Source organism: Passer montanus, unplaced genomic scaffold (assembly GCF_014805655.1).
Source record: "Passer montanus isolate IOZ18808 unplaced genomic scaffold, ASM1480565v1 scaffold48, whole genome shotgun sequence".
Taxonomy (NCBI): Eukaryota; Metazoa; Chordata; class Aves; order Passeriformes; family Passeridae; genus Passer; species Passer montanus.
In genome coordinates this window covers 812,174-829,307 of record NW_024369707.1, presented here as the reverse complement: position 1 = coordinate 829,307, position 17,134 = coordinate 812,174, and the positions used below count along the sequence as shown (strand labels likewise).

At 44.3% G+C, this 17,134-nt stretch overlaps 2 protein-coding genes across 3 annotated transcripts; both read right to left on the bottom strand.

Moving 5' to 3' along the window:
- Window positions 1–7,775: 7,775 nt before the first annotated feature.
- Window positions 7,776–11,836, bottom strand: LOC120508608 (nuclear cap-binding protein subunit 2-like). 2 transcript variants are annotated; one of them, XM_039722376.1, is made up of 4 exons: window positions 11,245–11,833; window positions 10,976–11,157; window positions 10,024–10,162; window positions 7,776–9,445 (listed from the first exon to the last, which is right to left on the bottom strand). In XM_039722376.1, the coding sequence occupies exons 1-4, from the start codon at window positions 11,674–11,676 to the stop codon at window positions 9,374–9,376; spliced, it is 825 nt and encodes a 274-aa protein (XP_039578310.1). In that variant the 5' UTR covers window positions 11,677–11,833; the 3' UTR covers window positions 7,776–9,373. The 2 variants fall into 2 exon arrangements, with proteins under 2 accessions (XP_039578310.1, XP_039578309.1); XM_039722375.1 differs by lacking the exon at window positions 7,776–9,445 and having other exon boundaries at window positions 9,455–10,162; window positions 11,245–11,836.
- A 192-nt stretch (window positions 11,837–12,028) lies between these two features.
- PIGZ (phosphatidylinositol glycan anchor biosynthesis class Z) lies at window positions 12,029–16,619 on the bottom strand. Its single transcript, XM_039722374.1, has 2 exons — window positions 16,268–16,619; window positions 12,029–15,836 (listed from the first exon to the last, which is right to left on the bottom strand). The coding sequence occupies exons 1-2, from the start codon at window positions 16,383–16,385 to the stop codon at window positions 14,278–14,280; spliced, it is 1,677 nt and encodes a 558-aa protein (XP_039578308.1). The 5' UTR covers window positions 16,386–16,619; the 3' UTR covers window positions 12,029–14,277.
- Window positions 16,620–17,134: the final 515 nt, after the last annotated feature.

Here is a 17,134-nt window from a genome sequence, read left to right as displayed (position 1 = left end):
GGCTCTGACATTCACAAATCAAGTCACAGCAAGGCAGTGATCTGCAGCTTTTCTGTGCCTTCTCCCTAGAAGTTCATATTTTTGCCTTAGTTTCCCATTAGGTCACCTTATGCTTTCCTCATTTTCAGCAGACAAATCTGGCTGTATCAATTAAATTCTCCCCAGAAGGCACTCACTAGCACTGCTGATCAAATTAGACAGATGCAGAGAAGAGCAATCAAATGTGGTATTATCATCCATGCACTTTGGAACATAAGCCAAAGAATGGCTTATCCAAATATGGGAAAATTTTAAGCAGGGAAGGACACTGTGCTAGCAGGTAAGCTTCTGGTGCAGAGACACTGAAAGAAAACATGGAGAGGAAGCAAAAGTTCATCAAGAAGCCACATTCAAACTTCAAACTCTAGCATCACTTTCAAAAAACATGGAAATTTCACATGCAAAACTGGTTGATAACCTGTTCTCAAATTAAAGCACATGAAACTCCACGTGAACACAAGAAAATACCTTCTTATCACAGATGCCCAAAAACCAGAACACGTTGCCCAGAAATGTTGTGGAGTCCCCCTCCTTGGAAATGTTCAAAACTTAGCGGGACAAGGCCCTGGGCAACCTGCTTTGTGCTATCCTGTTAATATCTGCCTGATACAGGTCAACCAAGGATTGAGATGAATAATTTCATCTTTTCCTGTTTGATTTATACTGCTCTTTTAATCAGATAAATTGAAAAGGAACATTCTGTTTTCTTGATTAAGAATCACTTCAAAAAGTTGCCATCTTTCTCATATTAAGCTATTGTTTAGTCAAATGCATTCAAACAGCCAATTCATTTCAGTGTTCCCAAACTCAAAAGGGATTAAGACCTGATGAACTGCTTTAAAGACAATGTACTGTCCCTCTGCCAGGTGTCCCAGGAGTGATATTGGAGATACCAGATCACTCACAGAGGAAATGTCCCTTCAGTACAGATCACAGCTGCAAAGGCCCTTAACAAAGGCAACAGTTAGAAATTCTTGATTCTTTAACACATAAAAAGGTAGCTCACACACACACAAATTAATAAAGTGCAGTTAAAACCCAACAATTGTGTGAGAGTTACACATGAGCTTCTGGGGAAGGTATTTCCAAGTTCGCTCAAAGTTGTCAAGCAACTGCTGACACATAATGATAATTCAGAGAAGGCAACTTTTACTCTTAATGATCCAGACACAATTGCCTCAAAAACTGTGCAAGAAATTAAACCTGTGCTTACAGTGCAGCCTGCTCTGAACTCTGCTTTGCTGACATATGGCCTCAGCATGCTTCCTGTCACTTTGAATTCTTCCATGGACAGATGTGGGCTGTGCATTGAAGCAGGTTGTCTCTGTGTTCCCTGCTGCACTCAGAACAGCTGCATTACAGCTGCATACAGCATTTACTACAGGAGGAGAGGAAACAGCCAAATGCTTTTGATAATGGGACTGGGTCCCTGTACTTTACAGGAAGGATGCCAGGCTACTTGTGGTAAACTTTGCAACCACAGAAAACAGAAAATTTGCTATCAGTAAGTGAATATACAGCTTAGCCAAGAAATAGGGAAATAGGGAATTCAACAGTTGGCAAGCACTAAAATATTTTCTTTCTGTATTTAGCAGAAGATCTAAGATGCTTAACTGGAATTCTTCATGGAAAGTATGAATCACACGGCTTTAATAAAAAAAAATCAACTTGCAATTTCCTGGCTTTATGGGGAAAAAATAAAATATTCAGGTTTCTTTTTAATACCTTGATATGTTAGGGAATAATGGGGGAAAAAAGAAAAAAGGATAAGAGCTCAGGGATAACAGCTGTCATTCTCACAGATCCCTGTGTTGTAGCTGCTGACTTGAGAGTGAAGCCACTGAGTACAGCTCCATATCACAGTGACCCACCAGTTCATGTTCAGAAGTGACACAGCTCAGAGCATCTCTGTTCCCACCAGAGTTAGCCCAGAACTTAATCAGCCTTCCACAAAAATCAAGAGATGCTAGTGAATGTTATAAATGGCAAACAGAACTCAAAAGACAGATGTGTTGTTATGAAGTACAACAATGATGTCATTGCTGACATGTATGTTGCATCAGCACTCACCAATATTGGGCCTTTTTCCCCATTGCAAAGGTGCAACATACTCAGATTATGGAACTGCAAATACAGCAGTAGATGCAAAAAGCTTTTCACTTCTAGGTTTATGTCCTTGTTTACAGGATGTGTTTTCTTTATAAAGAAAATACCTCACATATGTGACGTTTTAGAAGTTCAAGTGCTCAGCACACTTAGCAAAAATATTCTAATGTCACTCACATCCAGAAACAAAGATCCTTTTCTCTTAATAAACTGTCCCCCACATATGACAGCAAAAACTCTGTCTCCCATTCTCTTCCCTGGCCTATACACAGTAATGCCATGAAGGTCTCTGAATTAAGTCTTCACACACCCTGAAAAAATATCAAAGGAAAAGTGGGTCCTCCTTATGCTAAATTCAACTAACAAGTTCAAGCCCACTGAAAACAGTTATTTCACTCAAAAACTAGGCTGTGGATGCTCAAAAAAAATTGGCATTTCACAGAGGGTGTTTTATGTATTTTTACACACAGCTTTTATTAATTCTTCAATGATTTTTTAAATGTGCCCAGAAACTGAATTAATAAAGGGTTCAAAAGGAACATTCATTTTGTACAGACTTAAGGAAACTATTCTGACATTTTTCTCAACAAATGGAAATACTGTTCATGACCTGAGGGCTTTCTTTAAGGATCATAAATAGAACATTTCCTATTTGAATGGAACTAGAATTCCTAATGACATGACATTTCATACCTTCCCTCTTTCAATACCCATCTTTGAATCATTTCTGAAAAGCAACAATGTAATCCTTACAAATGCAGAACACCTTTCCTCCATTTAAAAGGAAGGATGAATAGAAATTGATGCTTTACCTCTAGCTTTTGTCACCACAATTCCTTTGCAGTTTCAGTCTCCCACATCTCTACTGTAAGTTATACTGTCACTGATAGAAGTTCTAGCAACAATATATTAAGCAATAAAAAATGTTTTAAAATAATGATTTTTTTAAATGTTAACACAAAATGCATTTTTATTATATGCTTTCTAAACTAGAAAATCAATTACACCTTAGAATTAAAAAACAATAAAACTCGCTTTTTAAAAAGCCCTATTGCACTACACTTACACTTGACTTTGCTGAGGTATTGTGCATTTGGAAATCACAAAGCTCATTTCCTAGGATTACAATGATGTGCAGTTAAGAGAAGACTACTTCCTTGTTAATTACATACTCCAGTATAAACTCCTAGCTAATACTGAAAAAGCAATTCTTGAGAGGCAATTCTGCAATTTATGTGCACTAACATATTCACTTAAAATCTATTAAAATGTGATATATTAAAAACCTGAAATACAGACTCCAGTACTCTCACATTAAGTTCAATCCAGAGTAAACTTCATGTGGACATATCTGTAAACCTCCAGTGCAAACCAGCTCTGCAGTGCTGCCCAGCCTGCTCCACTGTCAGGGCCCATCACAGCCCTGAGCACCTGAAAGCTTTGGTACTTGCAGCACTCAGCTTTGCAAATGTTTTTTCCTCTCTTCATCTGGGAATCATTAATTACCCTCACATTTGTCTGAAGTTGGAGCCCTGGCTCATTCTCAGTTCCACAGTCACCACGGAGGGAGCTGTGGCACTGCTTAGGGAGAGCTCCAGCCTGCCCAGCACTTGGCCAGGCAGGAGGACAATTCACAGAGCAGAGGAACAGCACCACTCCTCCACAGACATCAAAGTAATTTGTTTTCTAACAGGGAATGACTCACTGTCACACCTGGTAAAGTTCAATTAAACATCTTTAGGGGAAAATTTATGATTAAACACAGAATCAACACTGTTGATGGACACCACATATTTATCCAGGCTTCTAGGCCTCTTTTAATATTTAACTTTGCTTTAATGACCATTATGTGTCTAGAACCTGAATTACTGACAAATTAGATGGAGTCTTCCCTAACTTTTCATACCCTTCCAGGTTTCTGCACTCTTCTGAAACAATGTCTTTCCTGTCAAACTGTAAATCAAGTAGTATTTGTTGGCCATCATGGCCTTGGATTCTGAGAAAAATTCTGTCCTGCACATGATTATGGACAATTATCCTGAGGAGTTTTTGGAATCCCTTTCAAAATGCTCTCATTACTTTTTTTGACACTGTTTTGCTCAGCTTCCCTAACTCACTTTGAGTTGTAACTCAGGAGTCAGTGCTGCTCCCAAAGGCATTACAAGAATTCTCCTGGCATGCCAGCAGGTTACATGTTTAGTTTATGGAGAAATAAGTAAATAAAGTTCATTAAAACACATTCAGTACTTTAGCACTATGCACACAGATCTCACTGAACTCCATGGGAGATAAAACGAAGTTCCTGACAAGACTGCACCCTATAAAGCAATTCAACAAAACACCCACCATGACTCACAGAGTGAGTGTGAGAGATCTGAGTAACTTCAGCTGGAAATTCAAAGTAGAAGCAAAAATGCAGATTTAGTGGGAAGAAGCTCTTTCCAGTTCATGGAAATGTACTCTTCCTTTTACAGGAGTAAATTCAGAGAGGGGGAAAAACCCTACAAACCCAACCCACAAACCAGTCCTTTGACAGCCTGCACAATCTCTCAGTTCTACAGTGCTTGGTGTTGTGAGGCATCGGCACATAAGCAACCTTAAAGCACTTCTAACATGAAAGCTTCAGGGCATGTAGAAGACCATTGAATCAGACACAACTTTTGTTTCAAGCAGAATTCTAAGATGCAAGAGTTTCTTCAAGAAATGCAGATGCTGCCTTAGCTGCACAGTGAAATGAAATGTTTTCAGAACACATCATTCCTTCCACAACAGCTCCTCAGCTGAGAATCCCGGCAGCCCCCACCCATCCTGGAGCCAGACACGGCTTCTCACGACACCTTGTGGCAGCAGAACCAGCTGACAGGGCTTCTGTCTTCAAAAAAGTAACTTCAGATGTGAAACAATGACATTGCAGAAAATCAAACACAAAACAAAAAGCACCAGCTCATAATCAATTAATCTGAAGAATAGCAACAATTTTCGAAACAGGAATATTGCCCATAAAGACACAAAGCATAAAATAATAGAAGCATTATTTTAAAGTAATGAAGTCAGAAAACTGAAACAATCAAACACAATTTGAAGTGCATGTGAGCTACAGATGTACAACTATACAAGTATGAATTATTAACACTTAACATATTCTTACCTATTTCTTACCTCTTTCTAACTAGAAAATTATATTTTTCTTCACACTTCCAGGAAGAGATTGATTGAGAAGGGAAAAGCTTCATTATCCAGAAACACAAGGACAAACTGACTGAATTAGGCTAATTTATTCTTTTATGTTGCATGCAACTGGATAAACAGCAAAATAGCGAATCTTACTTCCCATTTGTTTTCAAATCATGTTTTGAGAAACTTTGAACTATACCTGAAAAAACAAAAATTGTGCTGCAATACTATTCCACTGCAAACATGTCAGTCCTAGAAGAATTGGGCCCAACTTGAAAAGGAAATCAGAGATCTTTAATCAAATAAAATTAAATCCAACAAAATTATTTAATATATACCTGCAAATCCTGACCTCCATTTGCCTCTGCTCTGAGAAATGGTCTACAGACTTCTCTTGAATGAAAATCAGGTTTTTGGTCACTTCTCCACCCAAATCGAGGCGAAGTCTCCACAGCATAACAGCAGCCCTTGCTCCATGTCACCGCCAGCAGCCACCCCCGCCGGTGGCAGTGTCACCTCCACACTGAACTTCATCCTCCTGCTGCAGGAAACAATCGCCACATCTCACCTCACCTGCTACTCCGAGCTGCAAACAGTTTGGCTTCCTATTTTTTTTTTCTCTGTAAAGAACCCAAATAGACACTCAAATGGCCTTCAGGTGGAAACTAAAATAACCTTGGAGAATGATGTCACCTCAGTGAAATAAAGCACATCTTTGTCTCAGAAAGCAGGTTCAGAAGCAGAGTGGCAGGAAGGTCATCCTCATAAACTGTGGAACCCTGACACAAGAACTGATCCCAGTTGCTTTCAGAAAGGAGATTCTCAAGATCAGCAAACCTTCCTCTCATGTAACTCTGTCCTCTCTGGGCATCGGTGCAATATACTTTCTAAATGTGTACAGTTACACAGTCTTAAAAACGAACACTATCATTTAATGGATTCAAAACCACAGTGTTTTGAAGCCCAGGACACTTCACCATCTCCACCAATTTTTTGATACACCACCTACAGTGGTAAGTTTATGAGCAGGTCAGTCCCTGTAGACTGTATTCCTTTGACTAGGATTGCCTTTCCTCTAGAGATGAAACCATGTACAAACCATGTCCATTTTAGTAGTTTTCATCCATTTTTTTCCTTCACAAGAAGCCTAATCTGACAAGATTTGGAATATGAGGTGCTGGATATTAGCTTAAATAGTTTCAGTATTTTACTTAATTGTCTGTGTAGAAAGGACTGTTAACACCAACAGCTGCTGTGCCTGCACCAACCTGAGCAGGAACCTAACACACAGCCCACACTGGAATGAGCCTGCCCTGAGACACTGCTAACAGGACTACTGTGTCAGTCATTGAAAACAAATGTCTCTAATGATTTTACACTCCACTGACTTAACCCTGTAATTCCCAGACTCAAATGCTATGAATACAAATCTTATTTGCAGCCACTGCTGCCTAAGAGAGGCAATGTATGTAAATCACCCCCTGAGCCTGCACCAGTCTGAGGGAGAGAATGAAGTTGCCACTGCTTTAACGTCTAACATACTCCCCTTCATCAGGGCATATCTGTTTCCATTCATATTCTTTACTGCTGGGTTTTGTTATGGATACAATTCCATAAAAGTAGCTAATTATGATGAACAAGTACTTAGAAATGCTAACACAGAGCTTGAACATCCATGAAAGTGTTTGTAATTGTAATGAAGTAGCTTGTCCAAGAAGCATGGGAGATTCTGTCCTTCCAAGACAACCTAATCACAAAGCACCAGCATGCCAGAAAGGTGAAGAAGTCCCCAGAGAACTTTCAAAGACTTGATTCAGTTCCTTTCATTAAGCACTAGGTTAAGAAGACCCAGATGCAATTTCAATTAGGGAAGGTAACAATCAAACCACGTTCAATTTCCTCTATATGAGCTTTTGAGATTCTAAGAGTTTATATGACATATTATGTTGGTTTTAAATACCACTGATTGGCATCTGTCAAAAGAGAAAATCTTACTTTAAAACACTTTAAAACATACTCTTTCCAGACCCACTGCACATAAGCAGCAAAGAACAGTGACTGCTGTGACAGACAATCTTATTGCCACCTCCATCTCATTTGAGAATGACTTTTTGAGAAGTACTGGCAGTACTTACAATAAAGAACAATTTTAGACCTCGTTTTTATAAGGAAATCACCTTGACAATTAGTTCTTACACAACAGACTTTCACATTTACTTCACTATCAAGAAACAATTTCTATCCTGTAATCCAAAGAAATTCAAACCAGAACGAAGAACGTTAACCAAACACATTTCAGAATCCAGGTAAGAACAGAACAAGCCTGAAAATCCAGTGAAAGGGAAAGAATATTCATTCTTTCTATCTTAAAAGAGACTAAAACAGAGGATGTCACCAAGAGTGTGGATACAGCTCCTTTAGTTCACTGATTCTGTTAAAAAATCCACAATAACAAACCATTTTAATGTTGCAGCTTTATTTAAAAGAAAGTGACTTTAGAGTTTTTGGTAACATATTTTTTATACAAAATTGATACAATGAAAATAAACTTCAGCAGTGCTCTAGAGCAGATTACAGACTGTAAACTCATAGTCAAATGTACTGTATTGGAAAAGGTAATTTTGTTCAAAGCTTATCTGCAGACCAGCACCAAGTAATCCCAAAAGTCTAGTTTTACTTGACACACCAAAAAACCTCAAACTCGCACTTCCTAACTAAGGAGCTGTTCAATCTCACTTGTCTTCCAATTTACAGTAACAGTTGTGATTAACTGTATGCAAGAAACACCTCAAAATTTCCTACAGTGCCTTCACGGAGTAAAGTTCTACTTTTGTACACCTTTGAAAGTTTATAAGGAGTCATGGGCAACAAGGTATTTGCACAAAACTTTAGTAACTGCAGTTTACATGGAACTCAGAAGTCCATGAAGAAATTTCAAAGCCCTGTAACAGTTCTTTTTCAACAATTTTGTTTCAGCAGGTAAATTTCCTTGATCTTGGGATCACATTTTTTAAACCAATGTCTGCAGGACACCAAAATTCCAACATATTAACAAGCAGTACAAATGAATCCAGTGGGGAAAGAGAAAAAACAAAACACAACAAGTTACACAATCCTGAAATCCTTTTACCATTCTTATCACATGCTCAGTAAAACTCCTCCCAAAACTCTTTTATTTCTATTTTTAAGTTGTCTGAAATCAAGTTTCTCAAACAGAAAACCTGTTTTGGGAAGAAACTTTCTCATTATAAACCCAGTTCCTCAATCATCCCAGTTCTGGAGGTAACTTGGCTTCATGCAACCCTTACAGGCACGGGGAAGATACTGCTCTCAAATATCAAGGCTGTAGAGATCTACCAGATGGGGCAAAATACTAATACTCAAATTGTGAAATAATAGTACTGTAATTCTTGTATTTGCTCTTCTCTGTCATGCAATCACAACTGTAATTTGTAGAAGACAGCAGTCTGTTTCCTGCTCTCTGTTTCTCACTTCATGGTTCCTGAACTCAGTCTGATTTGTCTTATAATGGCTGCTCATGTAAAGGTTTCAGGAACAGCATCAGTGGAAAAGGATGCTAATCCTTAAAACCAGAAAATCTGCAACTTAGAATTCTTCTCTAGAAACTGAAAAATTTCCCTATAAATTCCACTTCCTTTTCAGGCTCTTTGCCTTTTGCTTTCGTCTGTGAAACATCCACCAACCATCCTTTATCACTGCTGCTCACCCTGTGATCCCAATGTAAACAAAACCCAGTAGAATAATCAAGTTTTGCCAGAGAGAAAAAAAAAAGCACCATAACATTGCATCTTTGCTTCTTTCAGTAAGTTATAGCAGCATTTTGAGACCAAAGCCTCAGCATTCTAATGCTTAAAGCCTTGCTCCCAGGTCCTCTGCAATGCTTTGGATCCTGGTATTAAAACAAAGAGGTATTGAACATAGGATGTGCTCACAGGAACGTGGATAGGAGTTTCTGTGAACTGTGTGTAACAAACCCACTTTGTGCCTGGGGGCATTGACTATGCAGATTTGGCTCTCTTGAGAGGCTGAGGAGTCACTGGCACTGAACAGTTTTGCCATAGCCACCTCTTCCAGCATCATAGTCTTGCCGATACTCATCTCGGACCTAACGAAGGAGGGAGAAAGGGAAGTCCAGAAAAGACAAGGGAAAAACAATTTCTCAAAAATTGCTACAGCATTAGAATACAGTCACACTAACATCACAACACGTAAGTGGCTATATGGAGCTGTCTGACCAAAGAGAAGGTGAAGTGCATCATGCAGAAGCTCAGAACAGCATAAACTAACTTCTTTCCTCATGTCTAGGGACTCTCTGATCAACACAGCCCACGCAAGGATGGCCAGCCTTGGGCTTTGGCAGTACAAGCCACTGCCACCTGCTCCACTTGAGGTAAGCCCCAAGTGTTTTACGTTTCTGTATGTTTCTGACTTTTTCTGAGCTTACTTAAAAGCATTATCTCCCCAAGCAGCCAAGAGTTGTTTCTGCAAGTACTTCTAGTGAAATGTAGGAAGGAGTTATTTATTCCTAGTAAATTACACTGCCATTGATCAGATGCCTTCTAGCGTTATCTTAAACAATGACTCCTAAGCTGCTATTTCTGAAATGTTTCAGTGTTCATTCAAAATCAAGAAGTTTGGCAAAGCCACCATTCCCTTAAAACCCCAGGCTGTACAACAACCTACCTGCCCCCCTGATCGTCCACGGCCATACTGCCTGCCCTCCTTGAACCCTGCATCCCAGTCTGTCCTTATGATCCTGTCATCCAGCCTGGTCCCGTTGATGTATCGCATTGCGTTTTCAGCATCTCCTCTGGCATAATACCTTAGGAATATGTTAATGAAAAAACCAGAATTCTGTTTTCACACATGGGAAAATGAACAATATCAAATGGGCTACAAAACCAAGTCTTTGCTTGAACCACTTTTATGAAGGTACACCATCTAAGAAAACTGCTAGTGAAAGGGTGAAACATGCAGCAGTTCAAGCAGTAAAAAGTTTGTCCATCATGCCGATATGTAACAGGACAAAGCTCTATTGCTAAAGAGTGGGAAGCCCCAGGCATGCTCTGTTCATGCTGCAAACTTTCACCAGTCTGGTGAATTCACTGGAAGCAGCAACACAATGATCCTCAGAAACCCGCACATAACGAAGGCACAGAACAGGGATGAAAGATGCCAATGGAAACCTTACACGTGTGTATGAAAAGAAAGACCTTTTAACCTCGGCATGGAGAATATGAATTTACTGCAGAGGTCAACTACCCAACAGATGTCTGGGTTAAAGTACCAAAGTGAAAGCAATCTAGCCCCACTCGACATGCAGTGTATGCTCGAATACAGAATCACGGTTGGAAAACACCTGTAAGACCATGGCACCCAAGCGTGAGCCCAGCATTGCTCTCTCTCGCCAGGGTCTCCCACAGACGCTTTGGCAAATGATTCATTTTATCCTCGGAGAACTCCCCCATAATTTCCCAGCATTGCTCTCTCTCGCCAGGGTCTCCCACAGACCTCCCACATTTGCTTTAGCAAATGATTCATTTTATCCTCGGAGAAATCCCCCATAATTCAGAGCCTGCAGTGCAGAGCAGTTCACCCACACCCTGACGGCTCCTGCCGTGCAGCACAAGGATACTCCACGAAGCAGAAGCCGCAGGCGGTTTTCTTCACTTTGTCCAGCCCCATGATGACCTTCTTAATGTCGCCACTTTTGCCGAAGAGCTCGTGGATCTGCTCCTCCGTGGTGTAGAAGGAGAGGTTCCCCACGTACAGCGTGCAGCTCTTCCTCAGCAGCCGCTCCTGGTCGTAGCGCGTCCCCTGGGCCGCAAGGACACAGCGTTACCTCACGGCCCGGCCCGGCCCGGCCCGGCCCGGCCGGACCCCCGGCGCCCGCCCCCGGCTCACCCGGAAATGCTGGTCCCGGTACTGGCTGAGTTCGGCGTAGGAGTCGCTGCGCAGGATGCTCAGCGTGCCGCCGGCGCTCATGGCGGCGGCACCGCCGGACCCGGCCCGGCCCAACCCCAGCGCAGGCCGGACCGCGCGCTCCCGGCCCCGCGCGCCTCGCCGCCTGCGGGCCGCGGAGGCCGCCCCGGGTCCGCGCCGTGATCGCCGCTCGGAGCGGGGGGCAGCTGCGGACAGCGCCGCGAGGAGACGGGAGCGCCGCCGCTTCCCGGCGCCTTGGGAGCGGCGGGGGAAGGGCCCCGGGAGCGCTGCGGACCCCGGCGGGGCCCGGCTGGCGATGGAGCTGCGGACTGGACGGTGCGTTCCCCGTCGCGTGACCTGGAGCGACTCCTCGGGAATGCATGGACGCGGGGAGCTGCGCCGCATCGGTTTCATGGATTTCCATTTCAAAGACAGAATACACGTCCCACGGTTCTCAGGAACAAGCAGACTCGCTTTATAATCACCTACAATGCTGTGAAGATTGTCACTTCAAGCGCTTGATAAGAAACTTGAAATAAAATCACAATTCTCACGGGAGTACCTGTAACAATGTCTGTGTACACAGGAGTAATTCTCTGTATTTGATACCGTTTTGTTACAAAAAGGGTTTGAAGTGATGGTGATGGACAGGATAATGGACACCTTACAGGAAGGTAAAAGAGATTCAGTAGTTATCCTAAAAGCACACCTCAAGTCTACTGTAGCAAGAAGGGTTTATAGGGAAAAAATGAGAGTCACCCTACATATAAACGGACATACAGCTATATAATGGACTATGATGCATCCATCACGTATAATGCCTAGGGAAGGTTTGCTTAAGACACTGTATCTGATGACATCTGTGACACTAGAGCAGTTAACCTTCCTTCAGAGCATGTTTCATGTTTGATCCAGCTGAGTAGAGGCTCAGTTAACTGGGCAGGGTCATTTCCTCTCCTTTTATCATCCCAGGTGAGAAGAGCCTTGTACTGTGTGTGAGATACAGTTTCCTGCATTGCTGGTGAAGTTAAACTTCCAGCATGGATGGAGGAACTGCATCTACAGTGTAAATTCAAAGGTCTGGCTGGCAGGACAAAAGCAGTATTTGGTTAGTCTGAGCTGGTATTTGTAGTCCAGGTTCTGTTGCTGGCTCTCTGCAGGTTACCTGTGCAGTGGTAGAGAAGTCATCATCCCTGGGAATGGTGCTCCATTACATCCCCCAAGAGTTTCCAGAGGTACCCCACTCAGACTGCCAGAATTCATAAGTTTCATGAAAATGTTCAAGATTTAAGTTGTTTAAGAAAGCTGCAAATGGGAAGCAGGACATGGATTACCAGCTGTGGCACACAGTTGTGTCACCCCAGTGTAAGAGAGCAAAAAGAAAATTAACTCGGAAAATACATTTGCTGTCACAATGCTTTCACAAGTACTTAGACTACTTTGTGAGTCACCAGTACAAAAACAGGCACCTTCACTCCCCCTGCCTCCCCCCAAACACACACCTTTAATTTACAGGCAGGCCAGCAGTGAAGGGTGAAGGATGTGGGATGGACATACAGGCAACAAAAGACAAAATGCTTTACAAGAGAGCAAGAGCTATGCTCCTTAAACATCTAGGTCATACCTATAGGTTGGAAAATACAGGCAACTCATTCATACATTCATTTTTCCTAGATTCTCCTTAGAGCCTGGCATCAACCTGTATTATTCTTGTCTCTGTTGAAAGCCTGGCTCTTAAGACCTTATGTAAGGTTGTGTGGGTGAAGAACTGCCAAAAGCATTACCACCTTTGTGAGCAGAAATAATTCAAGTGTCAGATTTGTTTCAGAGAGAGAGGCTTGATCTACAATGCATGTGTCAAGTCAGGATGTTTTGGATCCAGAAGTTCACGCAGACAAAACCAAATATTGTAGGTCATGCTGTGCATATACATCATTGTCAGCTGAAGCCCAGGTGCTGGCGTCCAGTTTAAAAAGAGACTGCTCTCCAGTGGAAAGCCAGGATAGGAGCTGTCCTTCCCACGGAGCTGATTTAATGGGAGCACTTAGTGCACGGGGAGGGGCCGCAGGGGATGCGGCTCGAGGCTGCCCTCCCTGCACGGCAGCAGCACCGGGGGATCCGGATGTGTGCTGAGCCCGTCCAGAGATGGATGCATCTGCTCCAGTGGCACCAAGGATCAAATCCCTCCGTTACCCGCTTTCTGTCTGCGCAGCTCCTCCGTCCAGCTCTGCCGGGGTGACAGTCGTGACAGAGCCGCGACAGCCGCGACAGGAGCGGCGGGAGCGCGCTCGGAAGCAGCGCCCGAGCTGCGGCCGCGGAACACCGCGCACGCTGAATGCCATCGCCGTGCTGCCCTCCCGCTACGCGGGTAGCACGTTCACGAGGGTGCAGCTGTGGCAGGGAAGGCTAAACAGGCAAAGCTTGGATTTTAGGATTTAGCACAAGCACTTAGGCTGAAGCATCCTCCACGTTCTAAATTAGATTCTGCCACGTTCTAAATCAGGGCTGGGGATTTTTCAAGATGGACCCACCCAAGGCAATGACGAGTGTAGTCTGGTCTAATGAATTTTTAAGAACATAAAATAAAAGATTACTGAGTCAGACCAGCTTTTGTCTAACCCTGTAACATCTCTCCAGCAGCTGAATTAATGCCTATTATCAGTAAACACCCCACAGTCCCCAAACCCTGTCAGATTATTAGAGCTTTCAAAAATAAATCTCACATGGAAACAGCTAAGCTTCAATCACAGTTTTGGTGGGCTCTGATTTCATCCTCTCTCATCAGGAGAAGTACAAAAGTTCATATAAAATACCATAGGGCTGAGTAAGTCAAATTTTAAGCAGGTTCTGTCCAGAACTGGCTACCCTAAGAGTGTGAGGAATGTGAATAAAGAGATGTGGGAAAGCTCCCAGTGCCATTGCTGATGCTGAAAGGGGGGTGTATGAAAGAGGAAGGTCTCACACCACTATCAGACAGCTCCCAAAGTAAGTAAAAGACTTTTGTTCTCCTAAAATCTAAAGGCTCTGATGATCTATATTTAGCTCAAGGATGTAAAGTCCTAACTGACTCCTCCAGTTTCCACTGGATAGGACAGGTATTTGTGGTGGGTCTTCCATTGATAAGTGAGGAAATATCAAAGTCTCATTCTTGAATGAGACACCACATTTTGTAATTGTGGCTCTGACAGTACCAGGGATTATAATAAAGATGTGACAGTTGCTGCAGGTAAAATTGCTTGCTCGCTGCTCTACTGTCTGGCAGAGGGTTTCTTCTGCAGCCCCAGCCATGTCAATGACTTCCACATGCACATCTGTCTTCTTGATATGCAGCAGAGACCTTGGAGGCATGTAGGTGTGTGCAAAGAGCAGAGTGTAGTGCCGCGGGTGGCTTGAGGATGCTGGGGAATGGATGAGCTGCTCCAAGTGAAACAAGCAGGGAATGAGCCCTCCCTGGTGTAAGCACCCGAACAGCAGTGCCCCCAGAAGGTTGAACAGAACAATGAGGAGCTTCCATTTCACAGCTCTGTGCGGTGTCGCGCTGAACAGGACCAACGGCAGGATGAGAGGGATGAGAAACCGAGGCTCCTGGTGGCTGAACAGGGAGAGAAATGCCAGAGGAACAAAATAAAACAGCAGCAACGTTGGACTGCCCTCAGAATGCACCAAGAGCCCAGGCAGCCCACGGCAGCACCATCTGACCAGCATTAACTGATGGACATACTTCTTTAGCATTTTAAAGCCAGCACCGAGGGCCAGAATATGTAAGATACCAAACAGCATTACTCCATTGACTGTAAAATGTGTAACTCGTGGGTGACTTCCATGCCGTGCAAGATTATGAGGATTAAGATTATAGCTGAGAAAATTGAAGGGGGTTACTACCATTTTGTCATGTAATTGAACGATTACATCAGTCAGGCTGCTCTTGTTAGTGCTGTAGAGGTTGTCTAAGCTCACGGAGGTAAAATAGAAGGTGTCAGCAGTTATGAAAACAAAAGCGGTAAAACATGCACATAGGATAAACTTCAAGAAGTCATTTATGAGAGTTTTAATGCTCTTTTGAGAGTCAACAATTAAACCAGCCCAGTAAAGCAGAGGCATTAGAGCAAATGCCAGAAAGGTTGGCCTGTTGAAAAACCCAGCAGTTGTTAGGACACCTATGAGAGAGCTGCTTGTAGGCTCTGCTGAGCCACTGGACTTCCTTGAAGAAACCAGTACCAGGAGAAGAGCAAAGAGAAGTCCTTCGAGCGTGTTTGTAAACGTTCTTGTATAAAACACCAGCGTGACATAGGATCCAGCAAGAAGTACCAGCGCTTTCCACGGATCTGCTCCCCAGAAAGGGGCCAAGCGATAAACGCTATAGTCGAGTATGAAAGAAAAGATTGTAAAGAGCAGGCGAGGAGATACAAGGAGAGTGTAGCTGTTGATGCAACTTGAACATATGTCCAACTGCTGCAAAGACTTGATCACCCAGTATGTAACTCCTGATGTCATTAATGGGAAAACAACTGTTCTGCAAGGAGAGTTGGAAAGGAACTCCCATGGATAATAGACCTGTAGATTTAAAATATCTCCTACAAAGGAAGAGAAAAATACATATAGATAATAAAAAAATACATAATGTATTTTATTCAGTAATTCAGCATTAGGGATACTACTTGGTATAAGAGGCATCACAATACAGAGCAGCTCCTAAACTTTTGAGACTGGCGTCAACCTTGACATTTTTAGGAGCGTACCATTCATTTCTACAAAACATCGAGAAGCCTCTCACAGTAACGTGGTTCGAGGCGCCACTCGCTGTGGACAGCGCAGAGCAGGAACGCACCCAGCCGGCCATCCCTGCGGCTGCTGTCGTGCCCGGCTTGCGGGACGCGCTGTGACGGAGCGGGATCCCTCGGGAACACCCGCCCGGCCGGCGATGCGGGACACGGCGCCCGTGGCCGCGCGCCTCGCGTCACCTCGACCCCGCGCGGGACCACCCCGTGCCGGGCGCACGCCTTACCTGCCATGACCTCGGGTGCCTGGAAGAACTCGTCGGGGTGCAGGTACCCGCTCTGCGGCAGGAGGCACCAGCCCGCCCGCAGCGCCGCCAGCAGCGCCCACAGCGCCCGCGCCACCATGGCGGCCCCGGCCCCTCACCGCGCACCACCAGGGGGCGCGCGGCGCACGGACGAGGCACCGCAGCGGGAGCCCGGCGCGCATGCGCAGCAGTTGACGGGATGCCAGGATCAGTGAGGCTGGAAAGGGCTCGGGGATCAGCGAGCCCAGGCCACGTCCGGCCTTCCCTTCAGGACCTCATGGGACGGTGACTCCACCACCTCCCGGGCAATCCATTCCAGTGTCTAATCACCCTTTCTGTGAATTCCTCCCTCTGTCCGTCCTGAACTCCCCGGCACAGTTTGAAAGCATAAGCTCTATGCACATGTTCTCTTGTCCTGTCACGGCCTGGGAGCAGAGCCCGACCCCCACCAGGTTTCCCCCTCCTGTCAGAGAGTTGTAGAGTGGGATAAGGTCACCCTGGAGCCTCCTCCAGCCGCTCCTCATGGGATTTGTGCTCCAGACCCTTCCCTGGGTACATCCCAGCCCTGCAATGTCCGTCCTGCACTGAGGGGCCCAGAACTGGACACAGCGCTCAAGGTGCGGCCTCAGCAGTGCCACGCGCAGGGGACAATCACTGCTGGCCACGCTGTTCCTGACCCAGGACAGACAGGATGCCACTGGCCACCGGGCACACAGCGGCTCCTGTTCAGCTGCTGTTTCATAATCGACCAAAAGCACAAGGAGAGGAAACAGCAGGGCCACAGCTGGGCACAGCCTGCCCATAGTCGTGGGTTTGAGTGCTGGGCACGGCGTCACTGCTCCCTGCACA

Coding starts and splice junctions, on each gene's coding strand:
- PIGZ (XM_039722374.1), bottom strand. CDS start 16,385: ATGGTGGCGCGGGCGCTGTGGGCGCTGCTGGCGGCGCTGCGGGCGGGC. Junction 15,837..16,267: donor GGCACCCGAGGTCATGGCAG/GTAAGGCGTGCG, acceptor CTTCCTTTGTAG/GAGATATTTTAAATCTACAG.
- LOC120508608 (XM_039722375.1), bottom strand. CDS start 11,676: ATGAAACCGATGCGGCGCAGCTCCCCGCGTCCATGCATTCCCGAGGAG. Junction 11,158..11,244: donor ACCGGGACCAGCATTTCCGG/GTGAGCCGGGGG, acceptor CTTGCGGCCCAG/GGGACGCGCTACGACCAGGA. Junction 10,163..10,975: donor TGCGGCTTCTGCTTCGTGGA/GTATCCTTGTGC, acceptor CATATTCCTAAG/GTATTATGCCAGAGGAGATG.